The 23,398-nt window shown below is 35.6% G+C and overlaps 3 protein-coding genes across 6 annotated transcripts; 1 reads left to right on the top strand and 2 right to left on the bottom strand.

Moving 5' to 3' along the window:
* Nucleotides 1-1,536: 1,536 nt before the first annotated feature.
* Nucleotides 1,537-4,254, top strand: LOC122314376 (transcription factor bHLH63-like). Of its 3 annotated transcripts, none has more exons than XR_006243696.1 (7): nt 1,537-2,513; nt 2,741-2,986; nt 3,119-3,253; nt 3,344-3,415; nt 3,535-3,744; nt 3,820-3,935; nt 4,043-4,254. XR_006243696.1 is itself a non-coding variant. In XM_043129909.1 (7 exons), exons 1-7 carry the CDS (start codon nt 2,001-2,003, stop codon nt 4,078-4,080), a joined length of 1,242 nt encoding a protein of 413 aa, XP_042985843.1. In that variant the 5' UTR covers nt 1,537-2,000; the 3' UTR covers nt 4,081-4,254. The 3 variants fall into 3 exon arrangements, 2 of the variants coding, with proteins under 2 accessions (XP_042985843.1, XP_042985842.1); XM_043129909.1 differs by having other exon boundaries at nt 3,610-3,744; nt 3,833-3,935; XM_043129908.1 differs by having other exon boundaries at nt 1,539-2,513; nt 3,833-3,935.
* A 9,088-nt stretch (nt 4,255-13,342) lies between these two features.
* LOC122312437 lies at nt 13,343-16,647 on the bottom strand. Of its 2 annotated transcripts, none has more exons than XM_043127044.1 (5): nt 16,112-16,647; nt 15,923-16,002; nt 14,345-14,463; nt 14,172-14,248; nt 13,343-13,614 (listed from the first exon to the last, which is right to left on the bottom strand). In XM_043127044.1, the coding sequence occupies exons 1-5, from the start codon at nt 16,344-16,346 to the stop codon at nt 13,541-13,543; spliced, it is 585 nt and encodes a 194-aa protein (XP_042982978.1). In that variant the 5' UTR covers nt 16,347-16,647; the 3' UTR covers nt 13,343-13,540. The 2 variants fall into 2 exon arrangements, with proteins under 2 accessions (XP_042982978.1, XP_042982979.1); XM_043127045.1 differs by lacking the exon at nt 13,343-13,614 and adding an exon at nt 13,835-14,088 and having other exon boundaries at nt 16,112-16,642.
* A 3,695-nt stretch (nt 16,648-20,342) lies between these two features.
* On the bottom strand, nt 20,343-22,636 carry LOC122313131 (syntaxin-112-like). The gene is made up of 2 exons (XM_043127875.1): nt 22,480-22,636; nt 20,343-21,662 (listed from the first exon to the last, which is right to left on the bottom strand). The coding sequence occupies exon 2, from the start codon at nt 21,637-21,639 to the stop codon at nt 20,743-20,745; it is 897 nt and encodes a 298-aa protein (XP_042983809.1). The 5' UTR covers nt 21,640-21,662; nt 22,480-22,636; the 3' UTR covers nt 20,343-20,742.
* Nucleotides 22,637-23,398: the final 762 nt, after the last annotated feature.

The raw sequence follows: 23,398 nt of genomic DNA, 5'->3' as shown, positions 1-23,398 counted from the left end.
CTACTTAATTAGTTCTAAAGATTCTTTGGTAATCAAACCATTCATTACTAGAATTGATTGATTGATGCCTTTTTAAAGTAAAAAATATTGATTATTCCTAAAACAGAAATTATGGATTGGAAGTTACTGCTGAAATAGAGCCCTTCTTACCATTTTTGGAAAAGGATTGAGCTGGTAGTCGGCAGAGATCTTTAGTGTGAATTCCACGCTCCGGTATTGCGAGTTGAGTGTGGGGGAGGGGGAAGAAATGTTCGTTAGGTCCTTCTGAGGCTGTTCTCTCTTGTATTAGTTAAATATAAATCTCTTTACAAATTCCCAGGTACCAAATTGTGCCATACATGACTCGTCATATTCCACGTCACCCTTCTGAGTTGTCAGATCCAAAACACAGGAAGCTGCCACGTGCATAGTTCCACGTCTTGGTGAAAACGTAACATCCCGCCACCCTTCGCGGGGCCCGAAAACCCAAACAGAAATAACATCTTCCGGCAGAGAACTTTTGGTCATCATCAATCATTCAAGCTCAGAATTTTTTTCTATATCGAGGTATTTCTAATTTTTATTCCATTTTTGAACACAATCACAGCAATATTGTTATATATATTTATAATTTTATGAATAATATTTTATTTTATTAATTTTTTTATTTAAATTTTAAATTTTAATATATTCATTATTTGGTATAATTACGTGGATAAAATTATCAATATATATAACGTTTTTCATCTTTTAATACTAAATAATTCAAACCCCATTATTAATATATCAATTATAGGATTTGTCAAAGTGGCAAACTTAGTCAAAATTATTTATAGAGAAATAATATTTGTAATTGCGAGTGTGTACATAACATGTAATCATTTAAAAAAATAAATAAATACGAAATATATATAAAAATGAATTAATTTTTTTATAATAAATTTTAATTTTTTTCAAAACGATTGTACGATATTACTGTACTCTATTACTATATGCAGCATTATTCAATATCTATTTAAATAAAATATTGAGTTTTAAACACGGATATATATAATTTTATACATAAAAACTAGACTTGTTTCACTCTTTATATGATAACCAATAGCTTCTTCAATCCTTCATTATATAGATAGAAAATAATAACAATACTAATAAACATTATTTTAACATTTAGCTTTTTGGAAAAAAAAGAAAGAAGGTATTTAATAAATAATAATATTACATATAGTCGTGGAATTGTAAACGCCGCGCAATCGCTTTAAAAAAGAGTGAGATTCATGATTAAAAAGTTAATTTTTTTTTCATGTAGATTTCATATTAATTTATTTTTTTCAAAATGACTACACACTACTTACACAACGACGGTAAATATCACTTTCTTTAATAAATAACGAATTTAATGATCCCTACATGTATTCGCTGCTGCGAATTAAATCCCTGACTGCATCGAAACTAAATTGGTCGCTGACCCGTTCCTCTCTGTGACAGTCCCACGTGGCGGTCATGTTGGTGGGGCCCACTGCCCACGGCCCTTGTTATGGATACCTTCGATGGCTCTCTTCCCCAGCGTAAGCTCTCACATACCCACTCTCTCCGTATCTCTTCTCTCTCTCTCTACCTCTCTCACACAATAATTCCGGCCAGTTGTTGTCAGATCCCGGCATACCCTCCCTGTCAGACGTCCCCGCCACTTTTTTTTGGCCTTTATATATACCCCACACCTAGCTCCTTTTCTCTTTACCATATACATTTTAGTCCTGCAAAAGAGAACATTTCATCTCTACATACATACATTACGCCCACGTAACAAGCAATAGTCAGCAGCACAGTACCTTTGCTCGCTCACAAAAGCCTCGTGTGTGTTGGGCATCAGATAGTGGAAGTTTGCCTAATCCGATTACCAATTCCACCACCTTTTCTATTCACCGAGGCGCACTGCGTTCTTTCGCAGATCAAAAGCTGGTGCTTTTTTCTCTGTTTCTTGAAAGGGTCTTTTGGTTTTGTTCGTGGCGGAGGAGTTGATGAACAGGGCGTTACCGGAGATGTCGCACTGTCTAAACGGGCCTGGTAAGTGTACGGACATGACGGTGCTGGAGAGGCAGAGGGCTCGCGTGAGGTGGCAGCAGAGCTATTTGGGAGGCAGTGACTTTGGCGGAGTCTTTTTGGAGACAAGTCAGGCGGATCAAGTTGGGAATTTTCAAGATTTGGTGGTGGGCGGCAGCAGCTGCTCGGTGCTTGATGATGTGGGGACCCACTCAGTGAAGCCGGACCCGGGCTTGGAAAATGGGTGGCTTGAGTTGGGCAGGTTGGAGTTGCCCAATATGGGGTTTGGGTCTGGTGGATCGATGAATGGGAGTCCTACAGGGTTGGAGATGAACTCTTCCATTTCAAAGACTTCTAGCTGCCCGCCCACGGAGGCGCAATCGGCGCCCGAAGCGAAAGACAAAGTGTCAGTGCCGGCGGAGAAGATGAGTTCTGCAGCTGGGAGAGACAGCTCCAAGAAGAGAAAGGCTGATAAGATGCAGAACACCAAGGTGTGCGAGGGTCTGTCTTTGTTTTATCATCATAATTTCTCTGATGTTTTTACCATGAAGACCATAAAAACTATGCAAAAATTCCTCCTTAGGTTTTCAATGCGTTTTTTCCTGGTGCTGATTTATTGTCTCCTAACTGCGCAGTATCTTGTAGGGGGTGAAATGAACAATTCTTGTTACCTGATTTCTCTCTGTTTTAAATCAATGCCTTGTTCGACTTTTCTTAGGTTTTTGCTGAAGACGACGCCAAATACAAGAGAAGCAAAGCATGTGCAGAAGAGGGGGAATCAAAGATCACCACAGAGCAAGCCAGAATCAAAAACAACACCAGTACCCCTACGACCAACAATAGGGAGACTTCTGCTGATTCGTCAAAGGAGAATTCAAAAGCTTCCGAGGTTCAAAAGCCCGATTATATTCATGTCCGGGCACGTCGCGGCCAGGCCACTGACAGCCACAGCTTAGCTGAGAGAGTGAGTAGGAATTTATGACATTTTTTTTCACTTTTAGGCATACTTCTTGTCATAATCAACGATTTTTTTGCTTTGTGCAATTTCCCTTCAGCAATCTGTGGAATTGATGTCATGTTTAAATGTTTTATGCAGGTGAGAAGGGAAAAGATCAGCGAGAGAATGAAGTATCTGCAAGATTTAGTACCAGGGTGCAACAAAATCACGGGGAAAGCTGGAATGCTCGATGAAATCATCAATTATGTCCAATCCCTTCAACGACAAGTAGAGGTGGCTTTACCTACTAGTCTTCATAGTCCTTATGCTTTTGCTTATACTTTAAATTTCTGAATCTTTTCCTCCCATTATTTATATATGCAGTTTCTGTCCATGAAACTAGCTGCTGTGAATCCCAGGCTTGACTTCAACATTGATGACCTTTTTGCAAAAGAGGTATAGAAAAGTTTAGTAAAATAGCCCAAAAACATGTTAATTATCCATTTTGCTTGGAAAATGCTGGCTAGAAAAAGGTCAATTTCTTGAAACAATTTTCTGTCCTTCCATATCAACAGACGGTTCCTGCTTGCTCAGCCGATTTTCCAACAATTGGAATGTCATCCGAAATGACTAATCCTGCCTATCTTCAGTTTAATCCAGTACAACAAGTGGCGGCATGTTGTGGGTTCGAGATGGGGTTGAACTCACCTGACATGGCACTTCGAAGAACACTCAGCACTCCCGTATCGCTCCCCGAACCATATCTTGATGCATCCTGCTTCACAGTAATTGCCTCAGCACTCTGTATTTTCATGATCTATTCTCTCTTTAAACTTGTCAGTTTTTCTAAAATAGATCAGCCTTGTTCTGCAGCAACTCCAGCCTCCTCCAACTTGGGATGCTGATTTACAAAACCTTTTGAATCTGGAATTCCATCAAGAAAGATCAATTTCATTTCCATACCAACCATTTACAGGTAAGATATAGAACTAGCATAAAAAGCTTTCTTTTTTGCTTTCATGTTGGATATATCTTTGTTACTCTATCAAGTATTTACCCTAACAGCACTAAATTGTTTTGCAGGTTCCATCGAAGCTAGCAATTTGAAGATGGAGATCTGAATCGAAATTTCCATCATACAATTTCTTGAACGAGTTCACTCCACATGCTCTGATTCATATTCTTTTTTCTTTTCTTTTCTTTTTTTGTTTTCGTTGTTAAAGTACATCTCGTATATATTTGTATGTATACTTGCCTCATAGTATGAATAAGATCAATGCCTGTTAGGTTAAAAATCTTGGTTTTTTCTTTTTGTTTGCTTTCTGTTGTAACTACAACAAATGAGATTAATAACGCTAGAGCCAGAGGTACTAATAAAAGTTGATGGAGATGGATGAGAGGACCAAGGGTGGGGCAGGGCAAATACACAAAGACTTGAGCCAATCTATCTAGTTAGCCATCCTCTGCAATTACTCGTTAATTTTTGCCATTCTGACTAAGTGTTTTACTACGCAAGTATAAACAAACCACTACAAAAGTGAATCAAAGCTGCGTCGAACTGTCACAAAAATATTTATAAATGCGAATGGAATAAGTGGCTTTAAATTCGAGTGGTACAAGTTGTCCCTACGACGGTTGAAACTGAGCGACAACTTTTAAGCACTGAGCTTACAGTGGTGGACCGTCTGAGTTCCCTTTGGAAAGAGTAATATGTTTGATTGAGATGCTGATAATTTATGCAGCAGAATGTTGAATACAGACCATTATTACACTTAAAAGAAGAGAGGGAGGGAGAGAAAGAGAAAGATGCAGATAGAAAAAGAGAGGAGAGAGGACCAAAGATATCTAAATATCCTTTCACATTCAATTCGTTGTAGTGGTCTCATGTCCCTACTACCACTTTAAAACGGGATTACAGTATATCACATCAACTTGCATTTCCACACTTTGAGTCGCATAAGTACTTTTTTTGTGCTGTTGCAGAGCATTACTTTATGCCAATTATCTTAGTTATCTTGTTGCAGATAGTTGTTGACTATCTACTGTATGAAATCATTACTTGACTTGGTAATTTGGGATTTTCCAAGGGTCAGCTAAGTATATATCGTTATATATATATATATATATATATGATATTTTTACTTTTTAATAAAAAAATTATAATTTAATGTATCATATTAAATTATGTCAATTTATAAATTTATTTGTATAAAATCTCTTAGACATCAAGCGTGTGTATAAATATATAGAATGTCTGCATGTATGAATATATAGGTGTAAGACACCCCTGAGTGTCTGAAGGAATCAGGAAAAAGATTCAGAGTGCAGTAGTCAGCATGCCATAACTTTTTTCTGTCAGTACAGGAAGGATGCGTAAATTGAATGTCTTTAACAATAATTCATGCAAATCAGGCATTATAGGAACCTTTACAAATGTACATATTCTGCAGTTTTAGCTATAAATAGTGACTCATCTATGCAGCAGCTAACACATCACCAACTTCAGATGATACTTGGAAGGTGGGAATGAATTCAGCAGCAGTAAAAGTTATATTGGCCTTTGCAAAGAAGGGGAAAAAAACCGAAGAGAAAATAGACACGACAAGGAATTGTTGGTTGAAACGTCCGACTGTGTTTTGTCCTAGAAGAGTTATCTGTTTTTGTACAAATGGTGATACACGTCTGATCTGCAATTATACGAGTTGAAGAAAAATGCAGGAGGTATAAGCCGTTCGGATGGAGCAATAATAATAGATCTTAACCAAACAAAGCCTCAACAATGGACATGAAGTATTCCTTCCTCGTCTGATCTGCAATTATCCATGAGTTGAAGAAAAATGCAGAAGATATAAGCCGTTCGGATGAAGCAATAATAATAGATCTTAACCAAACAAAGCCTCAACAATGGACATGAAGTATTCCTTCCACTCCATCACCGTAATCTCTAAGAAAAGTTTGTCTTCTGTAACTTTTCACAGGCATTTAGATCTTAATTTTACTATATAAGGAACGAGGTTGTCAGTGTTAGGTTTGTGGTAATGGTTGGGGGACCACGAAAACGGTTGGCTAGGCAACCCTCATCGCATCTTCTTGCTTTTGGAGTAAACAATAGACCCAACTTTCCTTCATTTTCAAGCCATATGTAATAGGGAGAGGAGAGGAGGGGCTGGCCTCAACGACAGGCAAGATCTCTTTGATTCTCTTTGCTCCTTAGATGGTGATATTGTCCTTTCCCTTTCTTGGGTCCATTTCAGTTTTGAGTGAAACTTCCATTTATAATTTTTTTTTTCCTCTTTTTTGAGGTTTTTCTCTCCACCTTTCACTCGCAGGAGGACTCTATGGGAAACCCACAAAGATTCTCTCGCAAGCATGGATATATTGGTACCACTGGCAACATTTGTTGGGCACCAGTGAGCTCTCAAGTTGTCTCTTTCTTGTAGGGGAATCCTACAAAAATACAAATAAATGGAAATCTACTCTAGGACGAGATATTTCTATGGTGGGCTTTGCTACACGCAGTCGGGAAACGCAGTCGGCGTGCAGTCGGCTGTACGGAATGAATAAAAAAAAATTATAAAAAAATTATTTTATATTCAGGGAGACCTGCATGAATTATAAAAAGCTATAAAAATAATTTTTTTTTTTTTTATATAGGTCCTGTATTAATTTTTTTTATACAGCCGACTGCACGCCGACTGCATTTTCCGACTGCACAAATCATTTCTGTTCTATGGTTCTGAATAGCAGAAAGGAAAGATAAGAATGTTGGGAGTAACAAACAGAGCGGAATCAGAATTTTAAGAGTAATGCGGTAAGGCAACCTGAAACAGAGTTTTTTTTTTTTTTTTTTTTAAACACCAAAAAGACCCAGGCCCCACCAAGCCTGGGTATAAGAACTTTATGTGTGTGTGTGTGAAAAATTATATTTGTATGTCGGATTAACATCACAATGATAACTGAGAATGTTTCTGCGTAACCCACCTAAAGGCATTTGAGGAAAAATAAATAAATATAAAAAATCTCTTTTGTTTCATTAATATGCATACAATTAAAATCATTCAAAGGTGTAGGAGTAATAAGAGTGCGATCCTGGGGGCTAATATGGGATCAAGTGATTTTTTAAGAACATCCTGTAACTGATACGATTCATTTGAAACCAACATGGTTAAGATAGATATATTCATGCACCCCAAAGATCCAAGTGAATGACAGAGATGCAAGACAATGCGAGGGTGATGATTAAGTTAAAGCATCTGCTTAGTTGGTATGGTTAGTTTACAGCAACATAATCTATTAATTCACTTAGATCTATCTATGAATAGAGGTGAGGGATGAGAGTATAAGATATAGGGAACGTAATGCTCCACTTGGTCCGACAATGAGTGGGTGAAGTATAACAGATGGTTATTATATATGCACATTAATTGTCAAGTTCAACATTAGTTCCGTCTGTATAGAAATTCAGTTTTATAAATTAAGTATGAATACAAAATACAAAATATGAAAGAAATTGAGATAAAGAAGAGAGGAGGAAGATAATGAGGGGAGATAGACTTTGAGAGCTACATCTTTACTATTCTCAAGTGTGTTTAAATATAAAACGTATTTCTCTATTTATAGAAAAATGGCAAGAGATGAGATAAGGTAAATATTCATATTATTACAAAAATATTATAAAAATTACATCACTTGATTAGAATAATGTCAAATCAAATTCTTGACTTAATATTATCTCTAATGTTTAAGATAATATTCTTGATTTGATGTTATCCTAATCAAGTAAGGATTAATAGACCCGGATGTGACTTGGACTTTTCCCCGAGTCATTACAAGAAAACACCCGTAATTCCGACCCAGGTTATTAAATAAAAGAAAAGAAAAAATAAAATAATTGTTATGAAATTATAGAAAAAGAGAGAGCCATAACGTATTATAAAACTTTTAAAAGGAGAGAGAAAGAGATAGAGCTCAGAAAGGTTATGAAACTTATGAATTTCTTAAAGAATTCAACGATATATATAGGCGTACAAAGGGAACTATGCTAGCTTACTATGCTGCACTATGCTAACACTATGCACTATGCATAGGTCGGCCAACTCACTATGCTAGCACTATGCACTATGTATATGTTGGCCAACTCACTATGCTAGAATTATGCACTATGCATATGTCGACCAACTCACTATGCTAGTACTATACTAGCACTATGCACTATGCATTTGACGACTAGATAAATGTGGTCATACAATTCAAGATAGTTTATAACACTTCCCCTTTGGATGACCATATTTAAAGAATATGCCTCGTTAAAACCTTGTTAAGGAAAAACCATGTGGGAAAAAACCAATAGCGAAGGAAAAAGAGTACAGTATTCATGTGTATCACCGAGTGATTTAAGATTGCCTCATTAAAACCTTGCAAAGGAAAACCCAGTGGAATAAAACCTTAGCGAAGGAAAAAGAGTACAATCGGCACAAGTCTTCAAGACATTATTTCCCCTGAAAAGTGCATGATAACAGGTCTTCAAACCTCCGCATTTCAATATTCTGCATAATCTTCTTAAATGTTGCAGTTGGTAGTGCATGATAACAGGTCTTCAAACCTCCGCATTCCAATGTTCTGCATAATTTTCTTAAATGTTGCAGTTGGTAATGTTTTAGTGAATAAATCTGCCAGATTTTTACTTGACCGTACCTTCTTGATATCAATTTCAACTTTTTTCTCATGAATTGCAATGATCTTCTTGTGTGTATCTGAAAGATAACTCGCATCTGTACATCCAACTAACTGTGGACTTGATCCATGTTGATAAAATAATCACAACTGGATCTTTCTGCTCATCACTACTCTTCTGGAGTTGTACTCTTCTGGAGTTCTTGTAAATAACACAGTTAGTGGAGAATTCATCAACATTAAACCGCTAACCTCATTTTTTAATAAAAACGGTAGCCAGCCTTTTAAGATCAGACAAGCACCTGGATTTTCAACTCCTCTGTAGGTGTCAGACGTGCTGTCAGGCGCCGCAGAGCTATGAAACTATATTCCATCTCTTTTCTCTTGCTTCACGAGAGATGCTGTATTATAATTTTCTCTATAAAAGAGATATTCAGTTCATCTTCATTCGCATTTCATCTTCTTCACTTTTCTGTAATCATACTGCATTTTTATTCTACAATCTCTTTCAGCATTCTTATCCTGCAATCTCTCTCTGCAATGGCTCAGCAATCTTCTCAGGGTCAATATATGAGGTATTCTGCACCTCGTTCATCAGCTGTTCCTGCTTCTACCACAGGTGCTATCATGAAATATAATGATCTGACTCGTAGGTCAGATAATGAAGCTATCTATGAGCTTGTGAGTCTCAATACCCGATACTCATCATCCATTGTCGCATTTTCTCAGCGACTGCAATCCAGAACTTGTGGAGTTGACAATCTCCACGAGAATATTGCTATACTTCAGCGACTTCTTCTGGAGTCCAACATGAAGATAGAATCAATAAAGAAAGAGAATAGGAATTTAAAATCCTTGCTTAAATCTTCTTCTCGATTGTCCACCCCTTTAGATAGGGATGCTATGCAGATTCTTGAAAAACAAGAGCGTTTGAAGAATGAGGTAAAGTGTCTCAAATTTTTGTAATTCTTGCTTCAAGATAATAAAATAATATTTCACAAATATTCATATTTGTGTTTCTATCTTTTGGTAGATGTTCTATGTGCTCCCTTTTATTTCTTCTTTAATAATGCACACTTCATATCAAACCCATAATATTAATCTGAAATACTAATTGTATTAAAAGATGGTATTTCATGACTAATAACATCATCCATCTTCCCCTTGAAGCCGCAAGGATTTCAGATTTATATTTCAAATATGTGCAGTTTTTATGAGCTCTTCTGGAGCCTCAATGACATTTAAATCATATATATAAACTGCAATAATAGCTTGTTTTCATTTGTGTTTGGATTGCTTTAGATCATATAAGGATCTTTGAAACTTGATAGAATACATATTTCTAGATATATTCATATTAGAAGTTTCAGACATTTTCTATCATTCAGGGATTTTCATATATATATATATATATCATGATCCAATGATCCATATAAATATGCAGTTAATCATGCATATCCAAACTCTCGGTAACTTTCAAGCTAATAAAAATCTCAATATGATTTCAACCACTTTAAAATCATATCAATATTGTTTCTTCGAGAAACTAACTTGTGATTTCTATATTTAATTTTCATATTAAAAGTTTCAGGCTTTTTATATCATATATATAAATATCCACTAATGTTTAACAAAAATCACCTCTTTAGGTGTTTGGACTTTCAAGTCCATATTTATCACATTTTACTTAGTGATATCAATTCTGCAGGAATTGAGAAACTGACTCGTGATTTATATATCACATTTTTATTTCCTTTCCATAAATACCCACTGACATTCAACAAGCATCACCTCTTTAGGTGTTTGGACTATAAGTCCCGATGCATCATATTTTACTAGTGAATCAATTCTGCAGGAATTGTTTCTTTCAAATTTGGCCAATATTTTACGTCGTATTCTTCGACGATTCTTGATTCACTTTCATCATTACTTCTGGTAATGTCAATTGCTATCTCATATGGAAATACATTGTCGACAACAATTTTATTTCTATCCATAATTTCTCTATTAATGAAATGTAACGAGATCTCATTATTTTCAGGTACCTGTCCCTCTTCAAGGGAATACATTTTCATGAAAAACCTCTTCAGGAGTTTATATAGGAGAATTTTATACAGAGAATTTGGATAGACTTTATTGCTTGTTTTGTGGGTATAGCCTCTTCAGGAGCACCAAATTATTTATGCCTTTCTCTTTTGAGATACTCTATCTTTTGTATCGATAAGTCTCACATGCCTTTATACATGTCTTTAGACTGCTGAATTTCTTAATTGTCCTACAGGGGCTTCAATCCTAACTGGGATTTTAGCAGCTAGAATATGAGACATTTTTATTTTATTGTATCCAAAATTTAATTATCATCTGAACTTCTGGTTCACATATGATAATCAAGATAACGTCGAATAATTTCATCTTATTTGCTTCAAGCAAATTTTTCTTTTCATTTCTGGTGGTAAAACTTTATAGTAGAAGAATCTTCTGGTTCTTTTATGAACGTCCATATGAAAATCATTCGACTTATCGTAATTGATTTTGGATGATCAAGATAACCATGAAAAGATACAAATATTTTGAATCATATCACCTTTTGATGCAACATAATATTTGATTCAATAATTTGTATAATATCATCTCAAAGAGAAAGCTTACAGCTTTTCCAATACGAGCTTCTGGCCCAAAAAGATATTCATTATCACGTCCAATCTCTTAGTTTCTTTGAATGAAACGCATCATTCTTTTCATTTCAGAGAATAGAATGATATAAATTCATTATCATTTAATTCAGGGAATGATGTAGATCTAGTAAGAAGTGAATAATGATTCTTATCAAAAGCTCATTATTTTGCTCAGTCACTGATACAGATTTAGAATATATTGTGAACGTTTGCATTTCATATTGCGACTTCAGGAGCATACTCGATATTGCTACTTCAGGAGCACATTCGAGACGTTCATTCAAATATATATTCTTTCCACAATTTCAATTATGCAACTTCAGGTGCATAAATCATAATGAGTTTTTGGTACAAGTATCACTCATATGAAATACTCAATAAAATTATTGATTTAAGGCGATCCTTCAGGGATGCTCCATTTCCATTCTCAGATAAATCATATCATCAATAATTTATAACAAGTATAAAAGAATAAATAAAACTTTCATTACTACAAAATATTGCAGAATATAAAAATATTTTATAATAAGATAAAGGACATACATTAATTAAAAAGGAACACTTTCATGATCAACTCTACCACTAGAATCCTCAAAGAAATCAGAAACATCAAGACTTGTAATATCTTCTCCATCTATAGAATCTAAAGCATATGATGGTTCAGTAAAATTTGTTTCAAATTCCTTTATTTTTTCTTTTATAGAAGATTGATATAAGTCAACCAAGTACTTATCTGTACGACAGATACGAGCCCAATGTCCAGTCATACCACATCTATAGCATCCATCTTCATCTTTCTTTAAAAATTTGTTTTGGGGACCTTTGCCCTTCTCTGAGTTAAACCACTTCTGGTGGTACGGTATATATCTATTATTGTCCCTTTTAGTGTGGTGACTTCTAGGACCTTCACTTCTATAGTTTTTCCTACCACGTCCACGCCCTCGTTTTCTTTGAAAAGATGCACCATTCGCTTTTGGGAATGATGTAAATCTAGTACCATTCACTTCAGGGAATGATATAGAACCAGTAGGACGTGACTGGTGATTTCTTAACAAAAGCTCATTATTTTGCTCAGCTATTAGAAGACAAGATATAAGTTCAGAATATTTTTTGAACTTTCGCTCTCGATACTGCTGCTGCAGGAGCACATTCGAAGCATGAAAAGTAGTATATGTCTTCTCTAACAAGTCATCATCAGTGACTTTTTCACCACATAATTTCAATAGCGAGCTAATTTTAAAGAGTGCAGAGTTATACTCACTAACACTCTTGAAGTCTTGCAACCTCAGGTGCATCCAATCATGACGAGCTTTTGGGAGGATTACAGTTTTCTGGTGTTCATATTTCTCCCTTAAATCATTCCACAAAATAAGTGGATCTTTCACCGTTAGATAATCAGTTTTTAATTCTTCATGAAGATGGTGCCGAAGGAAAATCATTGCCTTAGCACGGTCCTGCACGAACCCTTGATTTCCTTCTTTAATTGTATCTCCCAGGTTCATCGCATCCAGATAGATCTCAGCATCAAGGATCCAAGATAAATAATTTTTTTCAGAAATGTCAAGAGCAATGAATTCCGATTTTGTAAGATTTGACATTTTTTACATATATAAATCAGGAATATAAAAATATATTGAAAAACTTACTTAAAGTTGAGGACTACTAGCTTCAAAATCGTCAAAACTTTCGTGCTGATAACGTGTTATGAAATTATAGAAAAGAGAGAGCCATAACGTATTATAAAACTTTTAAAAGGAGAGGGAAAGAGATAGAACTCAGAAAGGTTATGAAACTTATGAATTTCTTAAAGAATTCAACGATATATATAGGCGTACAAAGGGAACTATGCTAACTTACTATGCTGCACTATGCACTAGGCATATGTCGGCCAACTCACTATGCTAGTACTATGCTAACACTATGCACTATGCATATGTCGGCCAACTCACTATGTTAGTACTATGCTAGCACTATGCACTATGCATATGTCGACCAACTCACTATGCTAGTACTATGTTAGCACTATGTACTATGCATTTGACGACTAGATAAATGTGATCATACAATTCAAGATAGTTTATAACAATAATGTAGTCGAACTTATGAATTATCAACCTCACAGAACTTAAGACAATACGATTGAAGAGTTCAAAGGGCAAGGACTTGATTAGGACTATATTTGTAGTATCACCAAACTATTTCTCGGGCCACCGTTCTCCAGTTTCGTCTTCAATTATAACATACACGTTGGTCTGTGCCATATTAGACTTATGAATTCCATGCAAGGCTTTAGCATGTCAAGCTGTACTGAATAAAAGATGACATAGACTTCATTAGCTACAGAAATGATCATTTATGTTCAAGCTTGATCTGATCCACACAGAGGACGGGTTTTTAAAAGACCGCTTCTTTTTTCTTTGGCTATGAAAGAGTGCCGTTCAAGCTGTTGGATTTAAGTAATGGTAGTCACAAAAATTAAAGATCATAAATTTCAATGTTTGTGAGATACGGGACTATGCCCTGCAAATTTGCTATAATGAAACCAAAATCCATTACTCCAAATTGTCTCTAGATAGCAACAGTGAATTCACATAAATAACCTAACATGCTAAACGTGCCATTAACACTCTTATACAATGAGCTCACACAAAATAATAAACTGTATTGTCCAGAAAACCTACAACTATCCACAACAAGCAAGCTATTGTTGAATACCACAACATTCGGAACATACAGTTAGTTGTTTGCCATTTCACTAGATCAATGACTCGTCTCCAGCTTCTGCCAATCCAAGTTATAAATACTTGAGAATTAAAACTCTAAAGGAAATATAAGGAAAGGATTTCATTAGTAAGAGACAATACCTTTCCCAGGAACAATTATTACAGGTGCTGATTTACAGTTGTGGAAGCAATATTCGCTCACGCTTCCCTGCAGTACACTGAAGTCCCAACAACAACAAAATTGTGAGAGAGAGAGCGAGAGAGAGAGAGAGAGAGAGAGAGAGAGAGAGAGAGGGTGGGGTGGGAGGATGAACCTTTGAATAATGCTTCTGCCTCTGGTACCCATGACCACTGCGGCAGGCTTCAACCTTTCTGCTTCCTTGCAAATTACCTTACCAGGATCCCCTTCCACAATCCGAGCCTCAGTCCTCACCTATTCCACAAAGAACATCAAAACTTGATAATTAAAACACTGGAAGGAACGAAGTCCTGAATAATCCCAGGAAAATTGGGGATAACTTATATTTGCGTAGATACAGTATATATCAGTCTTCCAAGCTTAAGGATTTTTTTTTATTGGCGCTAAGTGTTCGGAAACAGTGTCCCGACTAATCTCGGGGGTGCACATGTTCTCGGCAAGGAATTTCCCTCAAGTGCACCTCGGGTAATTTAAGGGAAAAACATCTCCGTCCGATGACCCCAAGAGATTGTTTGCACCCAGTGGGATTCGAACCTTGGACCTTGGAGGGAGCATACCACCAAGACCAAGGCCTTTACCAATTGAGCCAACCCCTTAGGGGTTCTTCTAAGCTTAGGGATAACCGCAGCATGAGGGGAGAACATGATCAAACGAAGAGTGCTAAAGCAACAGAGAAAATGCGGGGGATGGAAAGTCTGCTTATATAAGGTTCTTACTTGTGCATAAATTAGATTCAAACTGAACTGCAAAGTGGTAAGGTACAGCCGATTTACTTTTGGCAGTGCCAAAGGAGTTTCAGGTATGAACTGGGGTTTCTAAGTGGAAGAGGATTCAGTCGTCTGCACAACTCGTTTGGAGATGAGAAGCCAAATGTGCATCAAACTGTGACAGTTTGACTACAAGAAATTATTATTATTATTATTATTTTTTATAAGTGACTACAAGAAATAATTCTCATGTAAGTGTCATAGCATATCTGGTAGATTAGACTCACTAGAGGGAAGTGCCACTTCATAAATTAGCCAAGACGAGTATGTCCCTGAGGCAGTAACTAAAAATTAAAACTTCAAAGGTAAAAATATCAGGTCGAATCTCTAAGCAACGATAGGATTATCTACAGGGCGTAGCAGATAAATCTCAATTACTCAGTGTGACAAAAAGACCAAATTTTTTAGCATCCAAACAAGTTCTTGATTATATGCGAGAAAATTTACACGTCTCACTTAAACCTTTTAGATTGAAACTAGAAACAACCCAGGATCAGTTTTGATAAGCTTTCATCAAAGCAATGGCAAGGGATACCAAGAATTCATCATAGCTAAACCAATTGAAAAAGTTTGATGGTGCATGACTTTAACATACAAAATATGGATCGTTTTGGAGAAAGTAAGATACCCAGGGTTCCCATTTTTTCTTCCTTTCTTTTCTCTCTTCCTTTTTTTTTTTTCTTTTTTAAAGAGAAGTGTAGAAGCTGGGCCGTTAGATGTCGACCTAAGATAGATGTCAGGAGACCACCTTCCGCAAAAGCTTAACTCGTGGGCTTCAACCAAATTAAGTGATAAACTACTTAAATTTGTACCTTAATTTTCAATCAAAGGTGAAACTCTAACATCTGTATCTTTACATGGCATTTCGTACTTTTTTGTTTTGGAATTAATTGCAGAAAATAAGCAAATTAAAGAAGATGGCTCACCATGGCAACTTCAAAAGCCTCAACCGCAAGCTTCTCCATAAGGCCCCGGCTGACCTCGTAAACGACCTCGTTTTTCACGCCTAAACAAACCCAAACGAAACGAATACCCCAAAAATTAATAATCAAGAATTTACAATCATAGAACAAATCAAGTCGAACAATTATGAAAAGATGTGCAATTTACTTAACTGGAAACAGCATGGATGAGATGGAGGGTATCAGCGAGCCTGCAGAGGTGGATGAGAGCCCAATCAAAGGCGTGCTTGCTGTTAGGACCGTGATCCACAGCTATAAGTACGTCCCGGCCTCGTCTCCTCTCCCCTCTCTCTCTCTCCAGCTCTGGTTCTGGCACTATGGGTATCAGACTAGGCAGCTTCACTTCTCTCCAGCTGTACTCTTCCTCATCCTCCCGCAACGTATCCATTGCCTATCACAACGGAAAAATGCACTCGAAATTCTTGAAACCGCGAGATTTTTGTGTTCAACTAGCTGGGCTGGATTATGCTGGGACATTGAGAGTGTCGCCTCGCAATGATGGGGTGGCTGTTTGGAGTTTCCTGTGCCAGCCGCCAAACAACTTCCGTATCGAAACTGTTTAACTTGTCCTCCGGCGTTTTTTCTACCCTTCCTGAGGCTCTTGGTCATCAAAATACGCTCCCTCTGGGCCTCTTTGCCTCTTCCCGATTATTATTATTTTTTCTTTCCAGAAATACGTGTGTTGGGTTTTTTTTGTTCTTATCCTGTCAAGTGTTTATATTGGTGGTCATCTATGAAAGTCAAATGTCATATAAAAAACATGTTGGCATTTTTTGGGTAAACCTCACATCAGAAAATTAAGAGTATTAGACGAAATTTAGGACGATGACTGCATTTCTCAATATTCTTACACATTTAAAACCAAGGGTGTGGAACTCAAAAATGAATGATAAAAGTTACGTAAATTGAGTCTCCTATTTTAGCCATAATTTTCAAAGGCATGTGACTTGTCGTAAAAGTATCACGCTCTAATGATAAAGGTACGTTCTTTTTTGAATGTTTAGATCAATTGCCGGGTCAAAGAAGATAAAGGTGCTTAGAATCTTCTACGACTGATGAATCAGTGCTATATACGGTTTTCAAATGTGGACGTCCAACCTATTCTCTTTGATAAAAGTAGGGATATTATTAAAATAATAATTTTTTTTTATGAATCTTAAATTTATTTAATTTAAAAAAAAAAATATAAGAATATACATTTTAAAACTACAAATATCATATATCTATCCTTTGTATATTGCATCGAGAAATGTTGTGTGATATTTTTTTGTGAGAGTGGGTTAAGAGAGAGAGAGATCAAAGAACAATGAAGCCAACGAAGATTGCTACTACCGTTTGTTAGTACATAGTTGTCCATGTGATTTTTAGTCTAGAGATATAATTAATCCAGTTCAGTTCAGTTTTATATAAATTTTGAGATCAGATTGGTATATATCAATTTTATATTTTTAAGAACCGATCATGGGCTGATTACCTCTTTTCTTCTATTTTTACTGATTCTGATTCAGTTCGGTTTGATTTTAATCAAGTGTCAATTTTATTTTTTTTTTTAAATTATTATAAAAAACTGCTATAAAAAAAATCTGTTGTAATAAAACTATGCTATTAGAAGAAAAAATCTACCATAAAAATCATTTAAAGGTTAAACGTCGATGGATTTTTCTGTTTTATTTGAAAAATCCATATGTAATAACAAAACAAATAAACCGATATTAGCATGAGTTTTACCACTATTTTCAGAAGGTGGGAAGCCCATAATTTTGCTAATAATAAACGCAAATGATGGCATGATTGTGCTAAGCAAGAAGCAGAATTGTCTGACGAGAAAAAAGGATTTAGGAGACTTGGCTTAACTGTTTTCCAAGCGTTTTTTGCCCTTCTACAGTACCTGGGTATATAAATGGCACTTGAGAGTATTCTCATTGACTTGATCAAATTTATCTATTCCAATATTTTTTTATATTCGTCTATTCTATCAAAATTCAATCTTCATATTAGATTAACTATTCATTCTTTTTATAATAATAAAATATTATTAAATTAATTTTTTTAAAAAAATTATTTTTATCACATTTTATAATTCGACCAATTTAATATTATTAATAATTAAATTAATATTAAAAACTCATATTTTCAAAAATCATTTAATCCTAATAACCAAAAGGTGAGATTAAACTCATATAAAATTCTATCTAAATTTCTTTTTTTTATCTATCTAAATTTCTTAATTACTAAATATCTTAACTAAATATCTAGCATAATTCATGTCAACAAAAAATTTGCACCTACATAAACACCTACAAGAAAACACCTTCTTAATTACAAAACACTTACAATAAATCTGGACTTCTATCACCATCTTAATTACAAAAAACACCTACATAAATTTGCTCTTCCAACATTTCAATTACCATGTCTAGCAACATACTAGTGTTCATGTCTAACAACATACCGTGTATAGCAGCACAAAAAGAAACCCCCAGATTACACATAACAGCAGTTACAAAAAAACCAAATACATCCACATGAGTTGTTACACAAATATGCTATGCTAAACCAAAAACCCACATAAATCTTCGATGTTAGACCAAAAAAAGAAAGAAATCTATCATGAAGTTCTAAAAAATAGTCTTCCATCAAAATTCAACAACCAAATCCGAAATCAGAACTTCCCGCAAAACACATAATTAAGCTCAAAATTAAGCAATGCTAATCTTAGAATTTACCAAAAATAGCAAATATTGATTTCCAGGTGTGCAAAACCATCAACTCTTCAATATATTAACCAAACAAACAACTACCAAATATTTTTAAAATGAATAATATATTACCAAGTGTGCAAAACAGAAACTCCACGTGCTACATTTGATTCAATTCATTCCTATATTTCTCTAGGATTTCCATTTGAAGTGACTTGAAGTATTTTTGCTGCATCCCATTCATGTTATCAACATTCAAACTCATGATATCCATCTCCATCTTCTTCCTTTTAAGTTCTATTATCTCAGCCCTATCCTTTCAACCCAGCTTGCAGCCTCCCTAACATACTTATTTTGCATCTAGAGTTGATTTGTTTATTAGAACTTCTCAACAATGCCAACATGCATGAAACCAACAATATAATATATCCTTCCAATACATAACCCACCCAATGAAACCGATATAAAGTATCAACTTTGAACCCAAGAAATAAAAATAATAATTGACATTAAGGGGGAAACCCCCAAATATATAACCCACTCTCTTTCATTTGAACATTCACTCAATATGCAAAAGAAAATATGCCACACTGAAACCAAACTCAACTTCAAACCTTATAAAGAAGAGAGACATAAAATGATTTTTCAATCAGACTGAAAATCAAGCAAAGTTATCATGGAGACATAAAACAAAGTTATCAAGCAGACTACTAGGACTTTCAATCGTCGAAAAATAGAGTTATCAAGCAAACCTTAACTGTCAATCTCACTTCTACATCCGTGTTGAAGTATAATAACAACTGAGAAATCGATAGATATGAAACCAAGAAAAATCAAAAGCCTAAAAAAAAATCATTTGAGAAAACTTATAGATTGGGAGTGGGATTGTGAGAGGGAGTTCGGGTGATGAAATGGAGAGGGCAGTTTCTTTCCTGCATATTGGTGTTCCCATATCTCGCGACTTTAGTATGAGTGAGAAAGTAATATTGTAATTTTTGGAAAATGAAAGTGGCCTTCCATTTTTAGACTATAGGAAAAATGTAAAATGTTTTTTAATCAACAATATGAGACTATTTTATAAAAACAATTCAAATTTTAATGAGGATGCGCTCTAAGAGACGAAACTGGGTATCTCCCCCTCAACAGCTTCGCTAAAAATGCTTTGGGAACTTTTGCTAGTTTTTTTTTTTTTTTTTCTTGCAAGTTTTTGTCTAAAATATTTCTCTAAATTAAGATTAAATTTTATGTTGTAAATTATAATATACTAAAAATTATTTATATATATATTTTTTTTCACAACCGGTCCAAAACTAGATCGATTTCGGCCAGTTTGCACAATATAGGAACGGGTCTTGAACCGCTGCCCTGGACAGGACCCCGATTAGGAACCAGCCCAATCGGTCTAGGTCGGTTGGTCTACCAATTTTCAGATCCAAAGTTTTCTCATATTCTTTACGAAAAATGATAGACACACATCACTTCTTACAATACATTACAAATAAAGGGTATTTTAGTAAAATATTTTATAAAAATAACATCACTTTATAAAAATACCCTCACTTTAAAACACGTGTTGTAAAATATATTGTGATGTTGTGTAGATATCATTTCTCATTCTTTACAGAGAACCCCCAATTGACATGGGCCAGGTACGAAAGTCTGTCCCTTGTGAAAGCCCATTCTTGTTCACCAGATTCTCGACATAATAGAATGTGGACCCAAAGCCCCACCAATCCAGTAAGCTACATTTTTTAATTAACAAATTTTAAAAAAATATATGAAAAGAAGCCTCAATAATTTAGGAGTCTCAATTTTAATGAAAAGAAAAATAGAGGAAGAAAGACCCAACTAACAAGCCTCCTCAATAGAAGAACACCACCATCCACAAAATCCAAATCGAAGATGAAGAGATATCATCACAGATAGCCGTCCAAATGACACAAGTATCAGAATGCAAGGCCAAATACAAACATCACCCCTCATATTCTGATATCCCACCATACAGAACAAACCTCCCATACTCTTCTTCCGTCCCAGCAATCAGAATCACGCATTCTAGTCATTTTTTGAACTCAGGAGAGGAGTTCAAAATACTATGATGAAAATGAGGCATACCAACAACAGAGCCAGCACCAAACCAACCATCCAATAAAGCCATTTCCTTCTACTCTTCTTCAACTGCTCAGCTTCAAACAACCCTTTGGTTCCGCCCCTAATGTCGGTGCCACCGCGAACCACATTCTCTTCTATGTCGTTGATCTTCTCGCCTTGTGTTTCCACCAAAACTGCCATGTCCAGAAAGACTTGATGGAGCTCTGTCAAGCTCCTCTGTATATCCTTCAAAGCCTCGTCCCGTTCCTTATTCTCCATTGCCAAATCTGCCTTCCCTTCAAAGACCTTCACCTGTCCACCTCCCAAAATCATCTTCTGAATATCTTCCTCGCTTGGTTCCTCTCCAGTCACAGCATAGTACCTCCTTTTAAGACCTTCTTTGTGGTCTTTCACAATCCGCTCTCTCAATGACTGGAAATCATTCATCATTTCCTTCAGTTTAATTCTCAAACCATTTGTCACCGACATCCTTGTTCGATCAACCGGGCTTCCTTCTTTGTATTCTGCCGAGACCTTGCGATTAGCTATGTTAGAGCGATCGAGCGTCTCTAGTCTTGCTTTGATGTTTTTCGCCTTCCGAAGAATGGTGACCATGTCTGAGTTTATCCTATCTCTTAGCCCTCGAACAACTTTAGCGCTGTGAGTGGACTTGGTCTCTTCATTCAGGTCTTGAAGGTTAAGAAGAAGATTGGTGATTTCTTCCATATCAGCCTTGATTCCGGCCACTTCTTCGAAAAACAGCGAGAGATTCTGTTCATCAGAGGGATTAAGTTTTCCCATCTCGATGTCCGGCTCTGCATCAAGGTCTTTCATTGCCTGTTTCTTGAGTTCCACGTAACTCATGAATGACTTCGTCATAAGGTCATTCATATTTGCAAGGATCAAACACCAACCTGAATGTAATCGAAGAAACTTATTATACTATTGAGATCTAAATTTGGCCATTGCAAAATACAATACGAAAGGATAGATTTCTGGGTCGAAGAGGAGAAGAAATATAAAACAGAGTGAAAGAATTTGCTCTGTTTCCATGAAAATTGGGAATTCTGCTCGACTTGATGTATATTATTAACATTCATAAGATAAAACTACTTATTCTGCTTTCCCGAAACAGCCAAAGATAGAAATTAGATCACACAGTTTTCTCCAAAACCAAACAGAATCGTAGAAAAGGAAGAGAACTATAGTTCTTGACCACCGTATAGTTACAGGGAGTACCTGTAATTCAAAATTTCAATGGCCTAAATAAAAAAAGAACCCGGAAAAGCAATGATCATGCGTACCAAACAATACAGACCTTGAAAAAGCAAGCGAACTTGTTGAGAAAAAAGGCTGAGATGATATTTAAATTATTTTAAACATAATTCTTATCCCTCCAACAAGAAGTACGTAATGAAACTAGAATGGGCCACAAGCAGAGATAACGCTTGCGCACTGTTTCTTTCCTGAGAAGCAAATGCAAAAGTTCAACTCGAACAAACCGCAAAACGCTACCGAAGCTAAAATAATTTTTGAGCTTGTCCCTTCTTTGTCTTTCACACTTGAAAAGTTTTCTCAGCAGCCAAACAAAACATAGTCTTGACACAGACGAAAGAGGGCCTCGATTTGAAAACCTACAGACTTTCATTCTAGAATGCTATCTAATGCAGTGTGAATGTTGTAGCAGGTACAATTCAACAATAATAACAATGCATATGAGAAAAACGTAACCTTGATGAAGACGGTGCTAAGAAACGAGCGCCTCGACTGCTACTTGCAACTTCTTCTCTGGGAAAGTGCTTTTGACTTTCGAAAGTTACGGTAAAGTATTGAGAGATATCTGAAAGCTCTTGGAGCTTATAAATATGCTATCCTAAAAGCAAAACAAAACAAAATAAAAAACAATAGTCATAGCCCGGACCGTTACTTTTTCTTTCTTTCAAATTTCAAACTTCCAACGGCTATTTATTAATAGCGCCGTTTGAAATTTGAAAAGCCCTAAGAAAATGGCGTTGTTACTGTACCAATGGGGTCTCGTCGTACGGGGAGGGGGCGCCATGACCGCACAGATCCAAAATTTGCTACCAGACCGGTCCAGTCCGGTCCGTTTGTTTATGTTGACAAATAATTAATTAAGTTCCCATTGCTTCAAAACTGAAAAAGCACTTAAAATTTTTCTGTAATTAAATAATTGTCACTTCGGAGGATTAGAGACGACTGACCATGCGCCATGTTGCCCAATTTCAAACATACATCAGAAAGATGGATCCAAGAATGCCTTTTGGTACTTTATTAGAACAATTAAATCATGAATTTAAAACAATTTTATTTTGAAAAATTCTATTCTAACTCATATTTGAATATTTAGGCATCCACTAAATCCTAATGAATAAAATTATTTAACAAAAATCATGAAAACACAAAACTTTAAGATAAAAATAATTTTACAATCTAACATTTTTTTGTTTGTATATTTACTTTAAAAAATTTTTGTAGCTAAAGTATTTATCTTTTCATACGGCGATAATCAATTATTATTCGACTGCAAGTGTAAACAGGGAAAAGAGTTTGTGAAAAAAGCGAATAGGCCATACAACTCCTATCCTACATTGATGACTCTCTTTTCATTTGCAAGACATTTATATAAGCA

The sequence above is a fragment of the Carya illinoinensis genome, chromosome 6 (genome assembly GCF_018687715.1).
Source record: "Carya illinoinensis cultivar Pawnee chromosome 6, C.illinoinensisPawnee_v1, whole genome shotgun sequence".
Lineage (NCBI taxonomy): Eukaryota > Viridiplantae > Streptophyta > Magnoliopsida > Fagales > Juglandaceae > Carya > Carya illinoinensis.
This window is presented reverse-complemented; position numbering and strand designations above follow the sequence as displayed.